A 22,561-nucleotide genomic window follows, 5' to 3' on the forward strand; every position below is an offset into this window, starting at 1 on the left:
ATTCTCAGATGGGATGACAGGATCGCTGAGGCTCCCAGCAGCAGAATCATACTGATCAGTATTCACAGGTTTTCATAACTGAGTGGCTGTGGGGTTATCTGCTTTCTAAATGAAAAATTATACTGAAAGAACTTCAGGCAAACTAAGGGAAACTTACTTCAGATAAGCAGATTTTTTTTTCTGTTTACAGAATAGAATATTTTTACTGTTTAGCAGCAAATAGAAACTCTTCTAAATACAGCTTATTGGTTTTGTTTTTTATTAAAATCATACCACTGTATTTGTGTATCTTCAACATTTGGAATCATCTACAGGGACTTTAAATTCAATTGCTAAAGAAGCAAAATAGTCATGCTTACAGCTGTTGACCTCTTAGCTGCCTGTGCATCTTCCTGTTGTTTCTTCCTGCACAACGATGGTCTGCAAATATACATAAAATGAAAAGAGAGAGCTGATTAGATTAAATGACTGTAAATGCTGTGTTTGTGGAAATGATACTGTGTAATTACTGTGTGATTTTCACTCTGTAGATACATTTTTGTATGCTCAGAACTGCTAATATCCTGTAAGACATTGTGTAGCCAGTTTTAAACCTTTGTGCATTTCAGATTCATACAATTTTCCCTTTCTTTATTTCCCCTGACATCTCTAACCATTGCTATTAAAACTGTTGGTTTGAACCTGCTCATTTTAGATGCCAGACCAGTTTGATCAGACAGTGGTGCTTAACCAGCTGCGCTATTCTGGGATGTTGGAGACGGTCAGGATTCGGAGGGCTGGTTTCCCAGTCCGGAGGCCCTTTCAAGACTTTTATAAAAGGTAAACACACTGACTTGTGCACTTCAGCTGTAAATCACGGGTACTAAGCCAACATTCCTGTGTTGAGGAATAAAAGTAAAAAGAAAAAAAAAACAATATGGCAAAAATAGAACTTAAATGAAGCAATAAATACTTTTTGTTTGCCAGGTATAAAGTCCTCATGAGAAACTTAACTCTGCCTGAAGATTTAAATGAAAAATGTGCTGTCCTACTTCGTCTGTATGACAACACAAGCACTGAATGGCAGCTTGGAAAAAATAAGGTAAAATAATCTGACTGTGCATATTGTGGGGCTAGTGCTTGTACAAAGCTGAGGGGATAGGATTTAGACTGCACAGCTGCAGAAATGTAGTTGTAATGGTAATTACTTCTGGCCTTAAAAGAAGCTGTGCATGCCTGTTGGTGCTCTTGAAACTCTTATAGCAACAATTAATGGTTATGCTGAGGAATTTGCTGTCCAAGGCACTTAGACACTGACTGGTGATTTCAGTCATGGAGAAAGAGTCCACTTGAATTTTCTGTCACTGCTCACAAGTGATAGCACTGGTGAGGATCAGAACTTGAAATATGGCATTTGGATTTTATCATCTTTAGAAATATGGAGCATGTGAGCTAACACTTTTGTTCTGCAGGGAGCTCCACTCATACTAGTAAACCCACCTACATGATGCCTCTTCAGTGGCAGAAATCGGGAAGGAATTTTAGCCAGTGTTCATGTGGCAGAGTTGAGCTCCAAGGTGTGTTTGTCATTCTAATCTGAGAATCTGTTTCAGAGGTAAACTAGACATTGATGTAGCCCAGAGCTTTTTTTTTTTTAAATCAAATTATTTTAATTAAAATAATCAAATTTTAATTTGAGAAGTAAAACAATCCAAGTGTTTTTGCATGCTCATTTTGCAAGTTTGATTTCAGAAAACAGCTTGTGATTTGTGCTCTTGGACTTTAACAAATGCTTTCACAAGCATTTTGGACTCAAGAGAAGATTCCCCATTGCAAGATTTGAGACTTTCTAAATATTAAAAAGTTTTTTAAAACCTTTCTCAGTGCCATAAGGTAGCAAAAATATTTTTTAAAATCTTATTGATTTCTGTATGAAACACACTTCCCCTTATCCTTTTCTCTTGAGAACTTCATAGTTTTGAAGGGTTTCTTCCATTCTGTGTGCTTAAGGAGTCTCAGATTTCTGTTGGGAAAGTTGTTTTAATCATTTTACAGTTACTGTAATAGAATATGAAATATCCTGCTAGCAGTTGATGTCATCTTCCATCCCATTTATGTAGACAATGGCTTACAGACAGTACAGTGGTAACATTCAGCTGCAGAGCTGGGCTGTGTTTCCTATTGATATAGTGTGTTGACAGTATTTATGCATGGATGCCGGAGAGTGCTTTGGCATTTTAGGGACATATATTTATCAGAACCTGAAATTGTTTTAATCAGCTGCTCGTCAGGACCTTGGCAGGAGTCAAAGTTCTGTTGTAACTTCCCTGGGGCCTGGGCTCGTCCTCCCCCAGGAGCTGCCTGTGCATTTGTAAGAGTCTTCATAAACAGCTTATTGTAGAGGAAAACAAGAGGGCATTGGTTTCAGACTGAACATGGGATGGGGCACTCTCCTGCCCCTACATTATTTAAAATTGATCAATGATTTAGCTTCAGTGTGACTTTTTTTTTCTTGTCTTTTACATCTCCAACTGCAATGCACCTGCTCAGGAAAAGGCATTAACCTGAGCTTAACAACTGCTTAACATCCATTTCTATTCAGGAAGTAGCCGAATGCCTCTCTGAAGCAGAATTTTGGTGTGTTTTTAAAGCTACTGTGTTCAGAGCAAAGAAACATTGCCCACTGAGTGAAAGAAAAGGCTTTTTCCACTAGTAAAAACATTGTATAGAAAGAGCTGCCCAGTGCAACTTAGACATTGGAACTCTGAGACTTTCTGTGGAACTTTTTATGTTCCTTACTGTTGGGTAATTTGTGCTAGAAAGTCTCTTTCTAGTTTTGTTCAAAACTCACAACTGTGCCTCTCCTCAAGAGTGCTGCTGTTTTGGCTTTGATGATGGGCTTTTTTTCACATAAATGCAGAGGGAAAACTACCTTCTTTTGCATTTGGACACCCCCAGAAGTCCATTGGGGTTCTTTTTTTAGGTTGGTGCTTTTTTTTTTTTTTCACAGCAAGAGAAAACCTAAAACACTTCAAGGAAAGATTCCTGCTTTTAGATGTCTTTACAGCCCTTCTCCCTTACCAGATCCCACCCTGTCCGTGAGCTTTCCTTATTGCCATGTTGTGGTGTGCAGCCTGGCTCTCATCCTGTTTAATCAACATATCACTGCACTGGCTATTTTCAGCTGCCCATGTGTTAGGCATGCCAGGCTGTTGTCACCTATAGCTGATACCAGCAGACTTGGCCTTCAGAAAAGAGAAGCTGAGAAGAGCTGCAAAAAGCGCTGACAGCAGATAGCTCACCAGTATGTGAATGTGTGGTAAAGAGCAGATGTCAAGGCAGGTGGAAGAGGGAAGCTGCCTTCCCCATGACCCTACTTGTCTGGAGAAGCAGTTTTATTCATTTAAGGTAAAATAAGCTGTGTTAGCTCAGCGTATGTCAATGCCACATGCTAAAGCTGCCTCTAAGAGGCACTAGGCAGTTCAGGTGAGTGATCCAGGTTAGTGCTTGGAAGAGAGCCTGGGAAGCAGTCTGCCCATGGGATAGTGGCTGGCTGTGGTGGGGTGTCTGACCCTGGCAGCTCTTTCTGTGTAACAGCAGGAAAGCACAGTCAAGTCAATGTGAATATGAAAACACTCTCATTTCTGTTTACTTCTGCAGTCCTATAGTAGTGTCATTGGAAGCAGCAAGGCTTGTAAGTCACAATCTGATGTGATTGTGGAACAGCTAAATTTTTGGGGTGGTATTACTGCCCCTCAAAATGGGAAGTTCATTATAAGTCCTGCAGCTTCTCTGACCTGTGTTAATCTTTAATGGGAAAGGCTGTTCAATGAATTCAGTAATTATGGGGTTTTTTGGAAAAACCCTGCTCCTAATTAAAAGTTCCAGTAATCACTCTTCCCACTGAAATCCAAGGTTAGAGGATCATCTACAAATATTTTCTTTTAAAAGAATACTTTATTTTCTGCTGAGGAAATAGTGCATTTGTCTCTGAATTCAAAGCTGAGGCTTACTGTTTGGACTAATATTGGCAGCACCATGGCTGTCCTTTAAATATAATGTTCTCCAAAAGTTGTTAAACCAGAAGTTTTCTTACGTAGGTGTTTCTCCGGGAATCCTTGGAACACAAGTTGGAGAAACAGCGAGAAGTGGAAGTCACCAAGGCAGCAATGATTATCCGAGCACACATCTTAGGTTACGCAGCCCGGTAAGTGACTAGATGAGAATATTAATTATCAGGATTTGAAATAAGTGGATGGGATGTCAATCCTTCTGAGACGATTCTTAACTTTTTCTAAGGACCAGGCATTCAAATACGGTAAGTGGCTTTTGAAAATACCAGCTGAAAATACCCATGAATAAAACAAAGTTTTAATATAATTAATAGGACAGTGCAAAAATTTGGAGGTCAGCCAGTATCCATTGGATTGTATCATGGCATTAGATCCATGGTGTTAGATCCATGGTGGATGGCACCTAGTGGGGCGGCCCCAAGTTACCAGCTGAGATCATGATTAATCTTTGCTTCATCATGGTGAGAAAAGAAAAGGCTAATAAAACTAATCTGTTTGGTTCTTAGAGAACCATGACATTAGGTTACTGATTAATGTTTCATTTATCTACCTGGCTTCACGCATTATGTGGTAGGTGGAGTTACTCATCCCATCTGTTTATTTCTCTGGTTTTTTTACAAGTCAGTTGAGGACAGTTTAAGAAAGCTTGTTTGCATAATGAGGTAATTTCTTTTCATGTGTATATTAGCCCTGTTCTTATATTCTGACCAGTATGTTACTTAAAAACTATATCCTTTTTTTAATGACAAAGTTATCCTGCTGTCGATGGTCTTTCTTTTCAGAGATGTGAGATGACTATCTATGTATATTCTTTCTCTTCATGTGTGCACACACACAGAGCTGTCCTTTTAGCATCTCCATGTCAGGGGGATAAGAACATTAAGGCAGGTAATGTGCATATCCTTAAATGAACACACAGAAAGTGCTGTCAAAGCAATGAGAGAATCTCTTTCTTCTCAAAGAGAGAAGAATGTGAACTACAGTGGAGAAACCATCACAGAGCTAGAGCTATTACTGAGAGGAGACCTCATTGCAGTCCACAACTTCCTCATGAGGGGAAGAGGAGAGGCAGGCACTCTGTTGTTACCAGTGACAGGACCAAAGGGAATGGCCTGAAGCTGTGTCAGGGGAGGTTTAGAGTGGATATTAGAAAAAGGTTCTTCCCCCAGAGGGTAGTTGGGCACTGGAACAGGCTCCCCAGGGAAGTGGTCACAGCACCAAGTCTGACAGCATTCAAGAAGCGTTTGGATGATAATCTCAGGCACGTGGTGTGACTCTTGGGGATGGTCCTGTGCAGGGTTAAGAGTTGGACTCGATGATCCTTGTTGGGTCCCTTCCAACTCAGCATATTCTGTGATTCTGTGATTGCAGGTCACCACGGCAAGATCCCTCACAACTGCTCCTTAGTTCATTGTTTCATTAGAATTTTCCTTCTTTATTTTTCATCCCCAGAAAGCGGTATAGAAAGGTTCTCTACTATGTGGTTGTGATACAGAAGAACTACAGAGCCTTCAGTGGAAGGAAAAAGTTCCTGTGCCTAAAGAAAGCAGCCATAGTTCTTCAGAAGCAGCGGCGAGGCCAGCTTGCTCGACGTCTTTACAGGGAGCGACTAGAGGAGAAGCAGAGACAAGAGGAAGAAAGAAGGAAAAAGGAGGAAGAAAGGTGCAGTATACTGTCTTACATCACTCTCTTGTCTGTGCCATATTAGATGTTGGTCTAAATAGCCTTTTATTTCAGGCTATTCCAAATCAAGGGATTTTGGAAACCTTTGCTTCTTTTGCTAAAAGATTCATGTAGCTATCATAGTAGTTTCATATTCACAAACATTCACGGTGACCTTATTTTTGGCTTTCTTTTCCATGTGGCAGATGATCCCTGTAAGTTGAGCTGTTGCTCTAGAAAAGGAATGTGATGAGCTTATGTTGAGCTTGATTGACTAACCGCTTCTCTTCCCTCACTTCTAGGGAAAGACAAAGGCAAGAAGCAGAGCGTCTTGCCCAGCAGGTAAATGATATTCCTAATGCTTTCAGCCATCCTGTTTATTTGAGTATCTCAACCCAGCAATTAAAAAAATAAAAGGCATCTGTAGCATTTAAACTAAACTTATTACAGGAGTTGGCAGATAAAACCAAAGGAAACTCGATACAGTTGTTTGCATGGAAATTTCCTTCACCTCATGCTTCATGTAATTTCTGGAAAAGATTGAATTTTCTGCACATACTTGAGCTTCCAGTATCTGAACAAATGGAATCATGTTTGAATTTTTCTTTCCTTTTCTTGCTGACATAGAGGTAGGCTGCCTTTTAAATGAATGAGCATGATGCGGTATACTGCTTTAGAAATAAATTTTAAGAAAGAACCTTGCACTTAGGGGCTTTATTTGATTTTGTTTTGTTTTGTTTTATTTTATATGCAGGCTGAAGAAGAGAGAAAAAAGCAGGAACTGGCCGCCATTCAGAAAGCCCAGAAGGAGGCAGAGCTGAAGCAAGAGGTGGAGAAGCAGAAGGAAAGCAGGCAGGTGGAAGAAATCCTGCGTCTGGAAAAAGAAATCGAGGACCTGCAGCGTGTAAAGAAGCAGCAGGAGCTGTCCTTGACAGAGGCTTCATTACAGAGGCTGCAGCAACTTCGAGATGAGGAGCTCCGGCGGCTGGAGGATGAAGCATGTCGAGCAGCCCAGGAGTTCCTGGAATCTCTGAACTTTGATGAGATTGACGAATGTGTCCGAAACATTGAGAGGTCTCTCTCTGTGGGCAATGGGTATCCTGCTGAGCTGACTGAACAGACTGGAAATGCCTGTAGTGAAAAGCCCAATTTTAACTTCAGCCAGCCATATCCTGAGGAGGAGGTAGATGAGGGCTTTGAAGCTGATGATGATGCATTTAAGGATTCGCCCAACCCAAGTGAGCATGGCCATTCTGATCAAAGAACCAGTGGCATCAGAACAAGTGATGATTCCTCAGAAGAAGATCCCTATATGAATGATACTGTGGTGCCAACGATTCCTGCTGTTGGCGACACCATGCTTATACCTCCTGCCCATGACGCAGTCAGTCTCCACAACTCTTCGAGCGGTGAATCCACATACTGCATGCCAGAAAATGTGTCGTGTAGACCCCCAAATTCTATGGAACTTATTTCTCCCGACGGGGACTACGATTACGACCAAGATGATTATGAAGATGGTGCTATTACTTCTGGTAGCAGTGTGACCTTCTCTAACTCGCACAGTAGCCAGTGGTCACCAGACTACCGGTGCTCAGTGGGGACGTACAATAGCTCTGGAGCATACCGATTTAGCTCTGAAGGAGCTCAGTCTTCTGTAAGTATCATTGGTTTTATTATCTAATAAATGATACGTGCTTTCTGATTTTTTTTTCCCTGCTGTGCCCCCGTAGAGTCACTGTAGCTGTTCTGAGAAAAGTCTGCATTGTGTAGCTAGATTTGCTTAGAGTGCATATGGAAATAGTTGTCTGTTGCCATCTAGATGCCACTGAGGTGAGTGCATTAGAGTCAGAGGTAGCTCAGATGCTACTTGCAGTCCTGGGCTTCTGCACAGATATGGTTTTAACTGTTATAATGCAGAACTGCACATTACCTAGAGGAGTTCAGTGCATGGCCTTGGATGCCATTTATAAGCAAAGTTATTGTCATTATTTTAAGTTACTATTACTGGGGTACCAGATAGCATGTTGGGAAATTGATTTCAGGAAAAAAAGATTCAGTTGCATGCAAGTTGTAACAGTATTGGAAATAAGCTGCTTCAAGAAGTCCCTGAAATGACAGGCATATTTTGAGATTACTTGGAGAGTAAAGTTCACACAATGGCAGATATTAAAATTATTGAAGCAGACAGTCATACTGAGGATCTCCTTTTCAGTGCTATTTATGAAAATATTGTGGGCTTTACTCCTACAAATATTTTTGAAAGAATATTATTTCCTTTACCACTCACCAAGTAGTTCTGTGAGACTGTCTCACCAAGTGAAAAGGTATTTCAGCAACACTGACTTTTTTAGAAGGAAAACTTTAACACTAGAATAGCTATTACAGTTGAAGCAGTGAAAGCCAGTCAGAGAGCCATCCTGGGTGTATTTGTTGTGTAATCACACAGTTTAAACTGCAACTTACTACAATGTACTCCTTCCTTTGTTAGATGTATGAAAAACAATGAGGAATCATGTTGTTGCAATACATGATAAAATGTTTTAGCTAGAGACTTCTAAACCAATCTTATCTAAACTCTTTCCTGAGAGATTTTGATCTTTATTTCCTTTCTTCTGTAGTTTGAAGACAGTGAAGAAGATTTTGACTCCAGGTTTGATACAGATGATGAACTTTCCTACCGGAGGGATTCAGTGTATAGCTGTGTCAGCCTGCCCTACTTTCACAGCTTTCTGTACATGAAAGGTACTGGGTGAATCAGAATTTGCTAAATATACAAAATAACCAGAAGTATTTATTATATTTTATACTTCAATTCCTGTAGAGTTAAGCCATTTTCTTATTTTTGAAAGAATGATGAAAAGTGACTTTATTTAATTTGAGCTGTTCTCAAATTGAGTTACTTGCAGTGGCTTATCCCTCTGCAGGAGTTTAAATCACTAAATCAGTGGTTTAAAACCACTAAATCAGTGGTTTTCCCCTCTGCAAAGAAAGATCAATATCTTGGGCTTCCTCTGTTTCATTTTATCTTCGCTGGCTCGCAAACAATGGAATATTCAGTATAAATGTAGAAGAATAACTCATGAAGTCAAATTGTACCAATTGACCTCAAATTTTGAGGAAATCAGATTCTCGCTTCCAAAACCTTGTAACATAGACAGCATTCTACACTGCAGATCAATTTTATTGACCTTAGTCAAATATCACTTCGGATCTGGAAGACACAAGAAAGGTTATGTGTAGCAAAAGGGTGTGAGAGACTCAGAAAGAACATACACAGCAGTTCTCTGGTTAAAACTGTTGGGTATATCTTCTGATGATTGATTAGTAAATTATAATCTCCGTGAATCCTTGTATGATATTCATCACTGTAGCATAGCTTATTTTCCTGGAATAGGAACAGTAATGAATGTATGCATCGCTCTGTTTGTGTGAAAAATAATGCAGTAGTCAGTAACAGGGCTTTTACTGACATAGCAAGCAAGAAGTTTTTGTGGGATCACAGGAGTATATTGGCTTGGTTAAGGTTTTTAATGACTATTATGTAACTACAGTGCAAGGTACCTTGTCTACCACTTTGGTATGACAGAGTTCCCACTGGTATATTTCCTACTCTAAATATAGCTTTGCCATATCTTGTGGTTTTGAGGTAAATGTTGTTACCTTCCAATAACCTGGAGAAAGGAAAGAGTTTAACAGTAAACTTTTCTTAGATTATCATTGAAATACATTGAAAACAGTGTTAGTCTCATGTTGCAGTAAGACTTTTTGATAATTTATTAATTATATATATGTTGTATATATGTATATGTAATTATATATATGTTACATATATTTTTGTAATATAGAGACTTATTATAATTTATAATTTAAGGGGGTTTAGATTGACAACAATATTGGTGGCCGTAAGGATATGCAAAAATGAGGGTTGTGGCTTACAGCAGAAGCTCAGTTTAACTGCAGTGTTGTTGGTCAGAATCTTCCAGTTTTGGTGTGATCACAGCTTCTATTTTATAATATAGTTGTTTGTTTTAACTGTATATAAACCTACATTTGTCTATCTTGCCAGGTGGCTTAATAAACACATGGAAGCGACGCTGGTGTGTCCTGAAAGATGAGACCTTCCTGTGGTTTCGTTCCAAGCAGGAAGCACTTAAGCAGGGTTGGCTTCATAAAAAGGGGGGTGGATCATCTACACTTTCCAGAAGGAACTGGAAGAAACGATGGTTTGTTCTCAGACAGTCCAGGTTGATGTACTTTGAAAATGACAGTGAAGAAAAGCTAAAGGGTGCCATGGATGTCCGAACTGCCAAGTAGGTTTATATGGTTTTATATGTTAGCCATGGTTCCTCCTAAGTACTTCTTGGAGCTTAATCTGAGAAGACATTGAGTGCCCTGCCTACAAATTGTGTGAATGCAAGCATGAGACTGTGTATGATGAAGTTATTGAAAGCAAGTGTTGTCCTTAGCTGGCTCTCTTTTAACTCTACAGAGTTCTCCAGAGCTAAGCCAGTGCCAAATACTTTAGAAAACTGCTGGTATAATGAACCCATCTATGCTTTCTCCCAGACTGGAGGCCCTACTTAGTCTGTAATGATTCCCAAGACAATCTGGGACATGTTGCCAAGTCTGTAGCTGCAGGCAAACCTAGAATGGGGAGGGTGGAATTAATAGGCCCTGAATATATTGAAGTTTGCCTGGGTCAAAGCTGAATCTTCTGTCTGTATTTAGATTTTTTTCATGTTTGAAATAATTGTAGTAGTGTGGAAAATTCTTTAAAATGCATATATTAAAAAAACAGAATTACTAAATCTAATAACTTATGTTTTGCTAACTCAGTTCCTTATGCCTTAAAATTCTATGCTTCCTGAAGCATGCATTAAAAAAAGTTTTCTAAGGGATAGTATTTTTCCTTCTAAATTGTCTAGCTAATTTAAAAATTAAAGTGTGCTAACATTGGTAGTCTCATTCTGTATAAAGTGTACCTACGCTTTCATCCAAAGTAGAGAAAAATAGAAATGGTTTGTAACGCTCAATTCCACTTTGCACCTTGTAATCTGCAACTATCCAGTTTATTTTGGTACTTTAACAGAGAACTTAAAACTAAATTGAGATCTCAGATTAATCTTTTCTTTGGAAGTCCTGGTCTGAGCCTGATTTCAGGCAGGACAGTAAATAGTTTCAGTGAGCATCCTGACTTGCCCTTGTAAAAGCAATGAGCTGTTCACTGTCAAGTAAATCTCTGAATAGAAACTGAAGTTCCTACTGCATTTTTTTTTTTGTTGAAACTGGATTTCACTCTATCTCATGTGCAATAGCATTTATTTAGCATATTTTTCTGATACATTCAATCCTTCTTTTTTTTGTTGTTGCCACATTGCTTCATTGACTGTGCCCTGTAGAAGTTCTTTGCTGAACATACCTTTAAAATTGTCAGGTGAAGGTTGTTGAAACTAACTTGAACTGTAGGTTCAATCAATGAGCATTTGTGTATAAAATAGCTAAAAGAAAAAGTAAGAGCACTTGTATTTCAAGAATTGTATTTCATAAGATATAAACAATAGCTTTTCTAGGTAATTTTAATATTTACTGAGTGCATTTCTAACCTACCATGGTACTTACATATTTCACCACTCCATATTAGGGACCCTGTTTGATTTAAAAAATCTTAGACTGATTCACTTAAAACACAGGACAGGGGGGTGTTCTTTTGGACATTGTTATTGGGAGGGAAGGAAACCAAATTAAAGAAAACAGTAGAGAATTACAGCTTTTTGTTTTGATAGCAGATAAATTGTCCTCAGGAGCCCAATAAGCAGAGCTTGCATATATTCTTATAGGATAGAGATATATGAACATAGTATAGCTGATAAGAAAATATAGCTAGTTAAGGAAATAATAAGCTTCAGACAAATACAGCAAAACAGCAAAAAAGAAATCTAAGTTGCTTTCTTAACTTTCAGGGAAATCTAATGTAATACTTTAATTACTCCTTAAAAAATCTTATGTTCTGTAGTTCAAAATTGTTCAATTTGTTGATACTTAGATATCCAAACTAAAAATTAGAAAGATGTCATTTTTAGCATAGAGTGCTCAGCTTTTTCTGGAAGTCATGTTTAGAATTGTCTTTATGCTGACTCACAACCACACAGAATCACTAATCCAGGCTTTGTCTGCTTTTAGTTTTTAATCTTCAAGAGCTTTCTTTTTACCACTCCAAAAATCGCTTGGTTATGCAGTCAGTTCAGAAATATATCCATTTCTCAAATCAGTCATCCCTGCCTCTCTTGAGGTTTGATAATGCTTTACTTTTTCATTACTTCTTGTTAAAATGGTAACAGAATAGGCAACTTGGTATAGCAACATTCCTAATAGTTTGAATATTTGTACTGTACAGACAGAAAACACAACTGTAGTTTGGTGAATTAATGCTGTCTGATAAATCACTTTGTGAGTCTTGCAAATGAGCCTGATGAAGGCTGACTGCTGCTGTTTTAAGCATCAGTAGTTTGTGAGCCTCTCAGCAGAACAGAATTTTCAGAATGTTCATAATCTGTAATGCTCAATCTTGGTGTTTTCCTTTTTGCAGAGAGATTGTTGATAATACAGGCAAAGAAAATGGTATTGATCTAATAATGGGTGATAGGACCTACCACTTAATTGCTGAATCTCCTGAGGATGCAAGGTATGAAAATCATCAGGCCTATCTTCCTTTTTTTTCCCCTCTTTTTAATCTCTATGCCATTCTGACTTAATTTGTTTGACCATTGTCACAAAATATTCCAGCGGTGTTAAACACATTGCATTTAACCCAGTTTTTCAAAGGCCTGCTGAGAAGATCTTGTGGCAGACCATTACTGGGAAGAGTGAGATTGCCAATGAAAATTTGCCTAGAATTTGGCTGTTACCCATCTATTCCTAGCAACTTTCTGAAATACTGTGTGTCTGTAGAGAGGCAGATGTTAGCCACTGCTGCTTCTCTTGTGCATTACCTTGCTGTGTTTAGCTGCATAGATCAAATCAATATTTAAGACCCTCTAATCTGCCTGAAATAAAACACCTTATTCTTTATGGTTGGGATCTGTTCGCCTAAGCAAAGCCCATAATTTTTTCAGATAGAAGTTGTAATGCAGTCACTTTTTTTAGAGCAAAACCATGTTCTTAAATAAGAAGAGTGTGCAAGAGAGTGTTTCCCTTTCTGCTGATTTAGAAAGGGTCTTCTTGCTTTTGTTGCAAAAGCAAGGGGGAGGATGCTAGGTGAGGAGCAAGCCTGACTTGTCAGATCAGTTGTAAAGCATATTTAAAAAAAAAAAAATCCCCATGCTACAGTTCATGGGAGATAATAATATGTTTGCCTATAAAAATCAAGCATTTAAATAAAGTCAACTTAGTAATCAAAGCTTATTAACCACTGCTTTGCTGCCCCAAGGCCAGAATACAGGATGCCTTTGTCAACATCACCTGAGCTACTTTGCTCTGAAGGCTCAAAAGTGTCTTTGTTCTGTTTAAAGGTAGAACACCTTCCTCTATCACAAGACCCTGAGGATAGATGTAGCAATTCTTACAACACAGAATCTTTCTTCATTTTTTTAGGAATCTTTAAAATTACTCTTGAAATAACTTAGGAGCTTTCTAGCAGTTACTGTTAAGATTCTTGTGTGATATATTTTAAAATGGAGGCTTAGCTAAAGTCTCTTCTGTCAGACTTGTGTAGTTGCCCTAGGGACCAGTAAGAAATTATCAGCACACAGACTTGTCTGTTGCCATGCATATCTTTCAATTCCTTCTCAAACATGGAGGAGGAGGCACTATACAGTATTGATGTGTATAGTACACGTAACATACCATCCAGATTAAACTCTGTTTCACAAGTGTATTTCATGTTTCTTTTTTCTCAGTCGTCCCAGAAACCTTAATGAGGGAGATGTGTAAGGATTTGCGGACAGCCTTAAATCAGTGTTAATGTTTGGCATTGTTAAAAGTGAATTATGAATCATTGGACTGTGTTGGGTCTGGATCTGCTGTTGAAAAAATATTTTGTACATGGGCTGAGTCATGATTTGAGGTTGCTTTTTTGTTCAAATGAAAGCAAAAACCAAGAGAAACATGGCACACACCCCTAAAAGAGGAATTACTATTTTTGATCATGGAAGTGTATTTGAGGAAAGAAGTAATGCTCCAATGGGCAGCCATTACTGAGGGTTTATTCCTTTAAACCCCTAACGTGTCTTTTTCCCTATTCTTGTGTTCTGGGACTCAGCTGAAAGACAGAGGAGGTCCCAGGAGGGAAGAAAGCAAAACTAAAGTCTGCCTTTGTCTTTTGCAAAGTGCCATGATTAATTTATTTTCCATTGTTTACACAAAGATTACATGAAATCAGGAAAAAATCAGAATTTACCTTTAAAATCAATTAATAAATTATTACTGAATGTGCATACAGTGCTATGAAGTCTTTTTTTTGTATTTAAATAGAAGATTCACATTTAAATACATTTGCAATTCCTGAGCCCAAAAAAGAAAACTGAATTTAATTTCTGAGAATTTTTTGGTAGATGAGGTTTAGTTTTCTTCAGTTTCTGTAGTTTTTTCAGCTGATGGTTCCTTCTCTCTAGATGATAGCTTCCCTTCTTTTTACAGGTTTTCAGTGACATTGTCTTACATTCCAGCAAATAAAGTGTTAAGCACAACCTCTCTGTGGGTATCTCTGAGTCTTAAAAAAAGAATCAGAACTAAATATGTTCTCATCTGCTTCATGGTCTGGCACTCTAAATCTTTGTTTTTCTTCATGCCTTGCACTGTTTCTAATTAAAGCGTAAGCTGATAGAAAGGATTTAGGATATGGCAGGGATGATACTGTTTGACAGCCTACACAAGTTTTCTGAAGCTATTTTGGCAGTTTAGTTTCCAGAAATCTACATTATGGGGAACAGTTGGCATTTGAATGCTGAAGTTAAGGAAGCAGCTCTTGAGTGTCCTCCATATCAATTCCATGACTATAAGCAATTGCAGCAAAGATAAGTTTGTATTCAAGTCCAATAATTTTGCATTTGTTTCCTCAACTCCACGGTGGTGGAGGAGCCTCTGCTGTAAAGTGAGGAGTCTGTTTTAAAGGCTGTGCTTTAGATCCCTTTGAAAACTTGGCCCCAGGTGTTTTTCATTAGAATGGCAAATTCATATCTCAAAGAATGGCATTCAGGAACCTGCTGAACAGGCCAAACTCTGCCCTCAGATTTCAGTGGGATTGCTTAGAGCAGTTGAGCTTTATCATATACAAGTGCCAGGAGGATAGAGATTTCCCAGAAGCAGAAGGTGTGGTTAGAATTAAATCCATTTGCAATTGCTATGGGCTGAAGTACTGGAAACCTCTGCCAGTTTTCCTGTTCAGGATATATGCAGTGCCAATGGAATGGCACAGATTTGCTCTGGTCCAACTTCACTGGCCTTTCCAGCAGCTGGATTTTTCAGTGCTCCATAGAAAACAAAAACTGTAGAGGTATTTGCTTGGGGCTTTTATTCTTTTTTCCCTCTTAGTTGTGCTTCTGCAGAGGACTTGGGTTGTCTTTGAAAAAGTATCACTGTAAGAAATTATTACCAGTCACGCTATCAGTGCAGCAGAATTTATAACCTGAATGTTAAGTTTCCCATTAAAGTCTTTGTGTGCAGCTAGTAATGTATTTTATTCCAGATGAAATGTGTGGAATGTGTTACAAATACTCTGTAGGCACTCAGATGTTTCAGTGTGCTTACACCAGTTTTTCAGAGATGCCACTTATTGTAAAAGGTACTTGTCTTCAGGAAGAAGAGTATGACACGAGCTTGGATGGGAGACCTGGAGGGGCTTGCTTGCACCCAGTATTACTTGAACTCACATAAAGCCTTGCTGCTTTTATGCCTGTTGACAAAAGGAATCTTAAGCAATTTCAAAAACCTGCAGAACCTGCTAGATCTCTGCAGAACAAAGGTGACACAATAATTGTGCAGAAGCAAAATCTGCTCTTACACTGCTGCCTTTCTCTCCCCAGCCAGTGGTTTAGTGTACTGAGTCAAGTCCATGCGTCCACAGAGCAAGAGATCCGGGAGATGCACGATGAGCAGGCAAATCCACAGAATGCTGTGGTAAGTCTGAATCTGAAGAACTTTTCAAAGCAAATATTTCTAGAAAAGAGGGACACTGTGGTGGCCACACCTTCTGAGAGTCACAACCTAGGTTTCCTTAAGTGTGGCAGTAGCTGTGACACTGGCTAGAGCCTCCATGTCCTTGGTCCTGCAGCTGTACAGGGAGACAGTGTGACTTCTGATTCCTCTTCCATCATTCACCTTGATGAAAAATGACTGTTGGGTTTGGGGTGGTTTTTTTCTGGTCCAGTTTGAAGTTTTGCAAAGATACAGTTAATGAGTAAATTAAAAATCGAAGAGTTGAAAATTCAAGATTTCTCTGGTCCTGCATTTATCATTCTGTATAACATACACTGGTAATAAATGGAATACATTTGGAACCTAATTTCAAGCAAAGGGAAACAAAAACTTTTGCTTAATGGCTTCAGAAGTTTGTTCTGAGAGGATGCCATTCATATTGGGGTGGCATTTTCCAGTAAAAAATTCAAGCAGGTTTGGAAACATAGAAAAGAGCAGTTTTTGAGCTGCCTTCAGCTTAACTACAGGTAATCTTTACTGAATCTGTTCATTCAAGTGTCTTAGTTTTCCCCTCAGCAGTTTTAATGGTTGAAAGAAACTGATGCCCAAATCTGCAGTTCAGTTTGCTTGATCAAAGCTGCTGCTCCTTTCACGTGTCTCTCAGAAGAGTACTGTGAGTAATGTAATAGTAAACGTTTTCCTCATTTTCTGGTTGGATATCTGTTTATAGGGTACACTCGATGTAGGACTAATTGATTCTGTCTGTGCTGCTGACAATCCAGATAGGTAAGTCAGAACCATGCCTGGTGACTTTCTTTTTCTTCTTTCTCTAGCCAAAATCAGACACTTTATACTTTAGTCTCTGTGTTCTACTGGCCACAGACATTAAAGTGGTTCATTATTCCCTCCCTCTTCATAGTACTGTTAAAACATGTCCATGGAATAGGAATGATGGTACACTTTGTGGGGGCTTTAATAACTTCCCTGACACAGCTTCATGTATGAACTCTTCAGCTCCTAAAGTGATCCAAAAGTAGAAGATTTTTTTTCTATTCAGCTTCTCATGCATGAATGTTGTATTCTTCAGGGATGAAAATTCTTTCCCAGAATGAAAATGTCTTGTAACAAAGAAGACAGTGCAGCATAAAACCAACAAAAACATCAGGATATTCTTAGTTTTTGAACTACTAACAATGTTTTAGGGGATAAAAAGTAATCTGGGTTCAGACTGTGACTGTGGTTATAAGGTTACTGGCTGTGAGGTGTTATTTGTACTGTAGGAGTTCACTCCAGTTTCTCTTCATTGCACATGTGTGAAACAGCTGGTTTTAAGTTACTGCTTTGTCCTTGGTCTGCCAAGACACTAATACCAGAAGTAACAGTGATTACAAGCCCAGGTTTCCTAAGCAATGCAACACAAATGACCAGACCGTACACAATTTTAAGTTAGCAGTTCTCCTGCTAATATAAATTAAGCATTTCTCTTGTAAGCATTTTTCACATGGATTTGTTTGTCTTATAATTTTTTTTTGTTTTAGTTCTCTGATTTTACATAAGGATGGAAGGATTTTCAGTTAGGAAACAAATTTGACTAATATAGATTATTTTTATCTTGACACATATGAACCCCTCATAGCTCAAAAGAGAGAAGCGAGCAGACAGACGTTTGAATCTATTTTCAGAAAGAATCCCAAGAACTGGGTTTCCATCTTTTTCCTAGACTGGGAAGGAAGAGAGGGGAGTCTGGAAGGTTGGCTACTGTTGATCATAATCTCCTGTTTGATAGCTTGATCTGCCTTAGTTTATACCTTAAGTCTCTCCTTTTTCAGTTCTTTTGCTACAGCTTCTGTCCTGTATATCTCATTATCCAGCTTTCTAGAGCATGTTCCATGTAGCTCAATCTAAAGCTGCCTCCTCTTCACACATTTTAAAAAATGGTCAACAAAACTCTGTTCGGTTCACATGCCCATTTCTTTCCTCATCCACCACCCTTTCTGACTCATGTAGCACTTCAGCACCACAGTCAGTGTGGCCAAGAACTTGGGTTCTGATCACTCTCTTCCACTTCTCTATGGTACCAGTGGGCATTAGCAGTAGGTAACACTTAGATAACCTTTAAAATAACTTATACACTTCTCTTGTTACTTGATTTACTATAACCTCCCTTCACACAGTTTTCTAATTTTTCCTCCTAGTAGTTATATTTACTTTGTCCTTTATCCTGTCAGCCATCTAGCTTTTATGTGACACACTGGTTTTGGAGAATGGTATCATATTTGGGTGAACCTCTCCATCCCCATAAACAGTTTTTAGATTCTAATTTCTACTCAGTTACCTTCTTCCAACAACTGTAAAAAGCAGTCTTGTCAGCTTCTCGTGCTTGGGGTGGCCCAGACTGCATTGTTCCCATTTACTACATCCAATACAGTTATTTAGAAAAACTCTGTGCTCCAGGATGAAAACGTTAATGGTAAAGGGTTAAAGAAGTGTTTGTAGGCTGAGGAACCTGCCTCTCTAATCCAGAGAGACATCAGCACACTTCACTTGGGCTAGTTCTTCATGCTTCAGTAAATCCTGGTGTAGGATTGGATAAAAGCCAGACTCTCATTAAAAATAGATTGTATTCTCTGTGAATTGGGTTGCACTGCATTAAAAATGAAAGACTCTTGTGTTCACATGCTGCTTCACTATAGACCTTTGTAAACTTTAGTTTGTTTTAGCTAATGTAACTACTGAAGTAGACACTCTAAATAGATCTGACCCTGAAACAGAGTTCTGATTCACATCTAAAGCTGATTAAAGATTGGAAGTTTTTCTCACCACAGATTTATTTTGAGATAGGACAAGTTGCAATTTAATGTAAACTTTCCCACCATTCAGAAACCTAGCATTTTGGTGTGAATCTAACATAACCGAGTCTTTTAAAATGCTTAATATTTCTTTTTAGGTGATAAATAAATAATGCTTTAGAGGTGGACAGTATTTGTCTGAATAGAAAATGGAAACAATGGACAGTCTTTATGATTATGGAGAGTGAGATAAACAGTACATATGTTGATTGTAAAGGCTTTTTCAATTGTCATTTATTTTCATAGACCCAACTCATTTGTGATCATCACTGCTAATCGTGTTCTTCACTGTAATGCTGACACTCCTGAAGAGATGCATCACTGGATAACCCTGCTCCAGAGGTCAAAGGGGGACACTAGAGTGGAGGGACAAGAATTCATTGTGAGGGGTAAGAACTGAGGGGGCAGTAAAGTAAATAACATCCATTACGTGTTGAAGAGATTGTCCCCACAATACAATCTGGTAATATGCCAGCATGGTAGAGTTGGAGCCGCATCTTTGTATGGTGGAGTTTACTCACAAATTAATACAGCTGAAATTATATTCCTGCTATGCCATGTAAGAAAACACTGTAATGATGACAAAAATGTTTTTGTAAGTTGACAGAAGAATTTTTCTAGTGAAATATCAAAATTGAAAAAGTTTTTGTATTAATATTATTGTCTTTATTATTTAATTGTTTGAGAATTGTACTCAAAGTTGTTTGATATGTGAGCTTATCAATTTTACATATGTTTTTGTTGTTCAAAGTATAAAACTAACTTCTGTATACAACCTAGTTTTGTCCAACTCACTCTGTTCAAGAAAAAAAAAATATTCAAATTGTATCTTGAGTAGGATGGCTACACAAGGAAGTAAAGAACAACCCAAAGATGTCTTCCTTAAAACTGAAGAAGCGTTGGTTTGTTTTGACGCACAATTCTTTGGACTACTACAAGAGTTCGGAGAAAAATGCATTGAAATTGGGTACATTGGTCCTGAACAGCCTCTGCTCAGTGGTCCCACCTGATGAAAAGATCTTCAAAGAGACAGGTAATTGTTTGCTCTTGTTCAAATATGCCTTCAGTTGCCTGCTGTCCTTCTAGCTAGTAATGCAACAAACAATGCATAAGAATACTTTAAATGGATTATTAAGGGTGCAGTTCAATGAACAAATCAGGTTCCTAACTCACTGAGGTGTTTTACAGGGACTTATTGGGTGAAAAACTGAGGTAGTGTATACAGGAATAAAATTTGTTCTCACCTGTATTCAAATTATCATAGACTAATACTGTTGCTAAGTTAGTATTCACACTTACGCTTACACATCAAGGACTTGAGGAAAGACATATGGGTAGCACTCTCCTCATACATTATTTTATATGTTCAGGAACTATGAGGGCTAACATTGGTAGAGCAGGTATAGGGAGATCCAGAATAAGAGTCCAGTTTGTGGTAACCTACATACTGCACTTGAGTCAGCTCCTCTGTGTGTTTTCAAAACTGGTTTTCAACTCAGAAGTGTCTGTTTGCAAATGAGAAGCGACTGTTGACAGTCCTGTATAAGCTCATTGGGGTCACTGACACTTCAAAGAGGCTTTCACTAGTGAAAGATGAAACACATTTCCTTTAATTTAACCTGCTTCATAAAAAGCCTATACAATGATGCAGAGAGAGAATTTGAACTGAAATGCTCTTCCTATCATACTTGCCACTTCATTCGTGTAAAATTAATAACTTCTTTACAGAAGAGATAGTTTGTGCTTTATACCTGTTTGTATGTGTGCCACAGATAATTAAAGACTCTCATGTACAAAGCAAGACTGTCTCAGGTTTTCCTATTACAGACAGGACTGGAGAAGTAGGGCCACAAGCCACAGGGAGCTAACTATTCCATAGTCACTTCTGTGGTGCTTACAGTCACTTCTGCTAAGATTACTGGATAAGATGGGAGGCTGCATGATGCATAGTTGTACTCCAAGGATCCCTTAAAGGAGAGAATCTCCTTTAATATCATAGTATCTGTATTATGATACTTAATGACTCATACAACTTATTAGCTCCTGGAAAACTGCCAGCATGGTCCAGGATGCAGCACTCAGTGTCTGATGGGATGCAGCTTTTATGGCTAATAATTTCACTGTTGTGCTAGGTTACTGGAATGTAACTGTGTATGGACGCAAACACTGTTACCGTCTCTATACAAAATTGCTTAATGAGGCGACCCGCTGGTCAAGTGCCATCCAGAACGTGATTGACACAAAAGCACCAATTGATACTCCAACGCAGCAACTTATTCAGGATATTAAGGTAGGCACAAGCAGGATGGGGAGGGGTGAGAAAGAATGGTTGCTTAAATCTTTTTTATTTTGGCTTAGCCAAAATAAAGCAGAAAATTAAGTCTTAATCACACAGTGCCACGGACTGACTTTGTGAAACCTGAATGTATTCACTGACCTGATAAAGGAATTTCTATCTGAGCAGTAGAAGAGCAAAGTATGAAGTGAAACTTGGAGGGCAAAAGGGATAACCTTTTTCCATGAAAACATTAACAACTTTTACTGGTTTGTGTAACTTGACAGGCACGATTGCACCTGGCCGTAGAGCACAGTGTACAGGTTCATAGCAGACAGGTTCTTGGCAGACATGTTTGGCTGTGTCCACAGTGCGCAGCACACCAGGATGTGGACTAGACAGCTCTTCGATTTTTTTTGTCATTATGCTTCTTTTCTTGCTCTACGATAACATGGGCTAAGCATCTCATGTATTTGTGTGATGAGAAATATATTCAATTAATGCTCACTGGTTTATGGTCCCACTGGAGACAGTGCATGCGTAGCCAGAGAATGTCCTTCTGGAGCTTTTTGCTAATCTGCTTTTATGAGAGAGGATGATGATTCTCAGAAGAGAGCAAAGGGGGGAGAACTGCTACTTACCTTTTCCCTTAGAGAGTACCATCTCTTCTCTCATGGAAAAGAAGTATTAAGTCCTCAATTCAAAGACTATGAATGCTGTTCTTCAGAGCAGGAGAAATATGTGGAAGTTCAGGACTGGTAGGAGACAGTGATCACATCTGTCAAACTTGGCCTAAGGAGAACAGTAAGAGCATTATTTAGATGTTAGAGTGGGTGCATCAGGTTTACAGCAACACCGTGCCAGGACTATTTTGTTATGGTAGCTTCTGCAGTTTCTAAAGGCCAATTAGTTTCAAAAACGCCCATTAGTTTTGCTGGAGAAATACTTTTAAATAAAACTTGAATGTCTTAATTCCCATTATGAAATACTGGAGTAAAAATGAATTCTGAAATGAAAACACACTTCAAAAACTGTTATGTGCCCTGCAGCTCTGCTGTAGTTTGTTTTTTACTGCACAGATAAAGGAAGTTTATCCAAGGCCTGAGGTTAGCAGGTACTGAGCATTCATAGCCCACAACGTGCCACGGCACCCACAGTACCCACAACCAGATTTAGCACCAAATAGTGCTGGTAACACTAATGACTCATTTTTTTCACAACCAACCTAAGGGCACAAAGCATTGCATTATTCCTAATGCTGGACCCCAAATCCTGCTTTTTTCATACCCCAACAGGAAAACTGCCTGAACACTGATGTGGTTGAACAGATTTATAAGAGGAATCCTATTCTCCGTTACACTCATCATCCGCTGCACTCGCCGTTACTGCCACTGCCATATGGGGACATCAATCTAAACTGTAAGTTTTTCAATAACAGAAACACTTTTCCTTATGAAAGACTAAACTACAGGATGGGATTTTTAAGTCAGCGAGCTACAGTGAAGTAAAGGTAGGCAGAATATATGTTTATAATACAAATAGACAAGTTTCCCTGTTCTGAGAATAGCAGTTTGCCTAGCATAGAGCCT

The 22,561-nt window shown here is 38.7% G+C and overlaps 1 protein-coding gene across 1 annotated transcript in view; it reads left to right on the forward strand.

Annotated features, from left to right (window-relative positions):
• MYO10 (myosin X) overlaps nt 1-22,561 on the forward strand; it is a 161,997-nt gene that overhangs the window by 128,933 nt on the left and 10,503 nt on the right. The window contains exons 21-35 of the mRNA XM_051799353.1: nt 695-819; nt 967-1,081; nt 4,080-4,186; nt 5,505-5,714; nt 6,017-6,056; nt 6,469-7,371; nt 8,336-8,459; nt 9,784-10,027; nt 12,304-12,399; nt 15,737-15,830; nt 16,579-16,634; nt 18,944-19,086; nt 19,536-19,730; nt 20,830-20,987; nt 22,268-22,391. Of these exons, the coding sequence (XP_051655313.1) occupies nt 695-819; nt 967-1,081; nt 4,080-4,186; nt 5,505-5,714; nt 6,017-6,056; nt 6,469-7,371; nt 8,336-8,459; nt 9,784-10,027; nt 12,304-12,399; nt 15,737-15,830; nt 16,579-16,634; nt 18,944-19,086; nt 19,536-19,730; nt 20,830-20,987; nt 22,268-22,391 (2,734 nt within the window). The remainder of the gene's footprint in view (nt 1-694; nt 820-966; nt 1,082-4,079; nt 4,187-5,504; nt 5,715-6,016; nt 6,057-6,468; nt 7,372-8,335; nt 8,460-9,783; nt 10,028-12,303; nt 12,400-15,736; nt 15,831-16,578; nt 16,635-18,943; nt 19,087-19,535; nt 19,731-20,829; nt 20,988-22,267; nt 22,392-22,561) is intronic.

This window comes from Manacus candei, unplaced genomic scaffold (assembly GCF_025592945.1).
Source record: "Manacus candei isolate 608988 ecotype Guabito, Panama unplaced genomic scaffold, ASM2559294v1 h1tg000049l, whole genome shotgun sequence".
In the NCBI taxonomy this organism is placed as follows: domain Eukaryota; kingdom Metazoa; phylum Chordata; class Aves; order Passeriformes; family Pipridae; genus Manacus; species Manacus candei.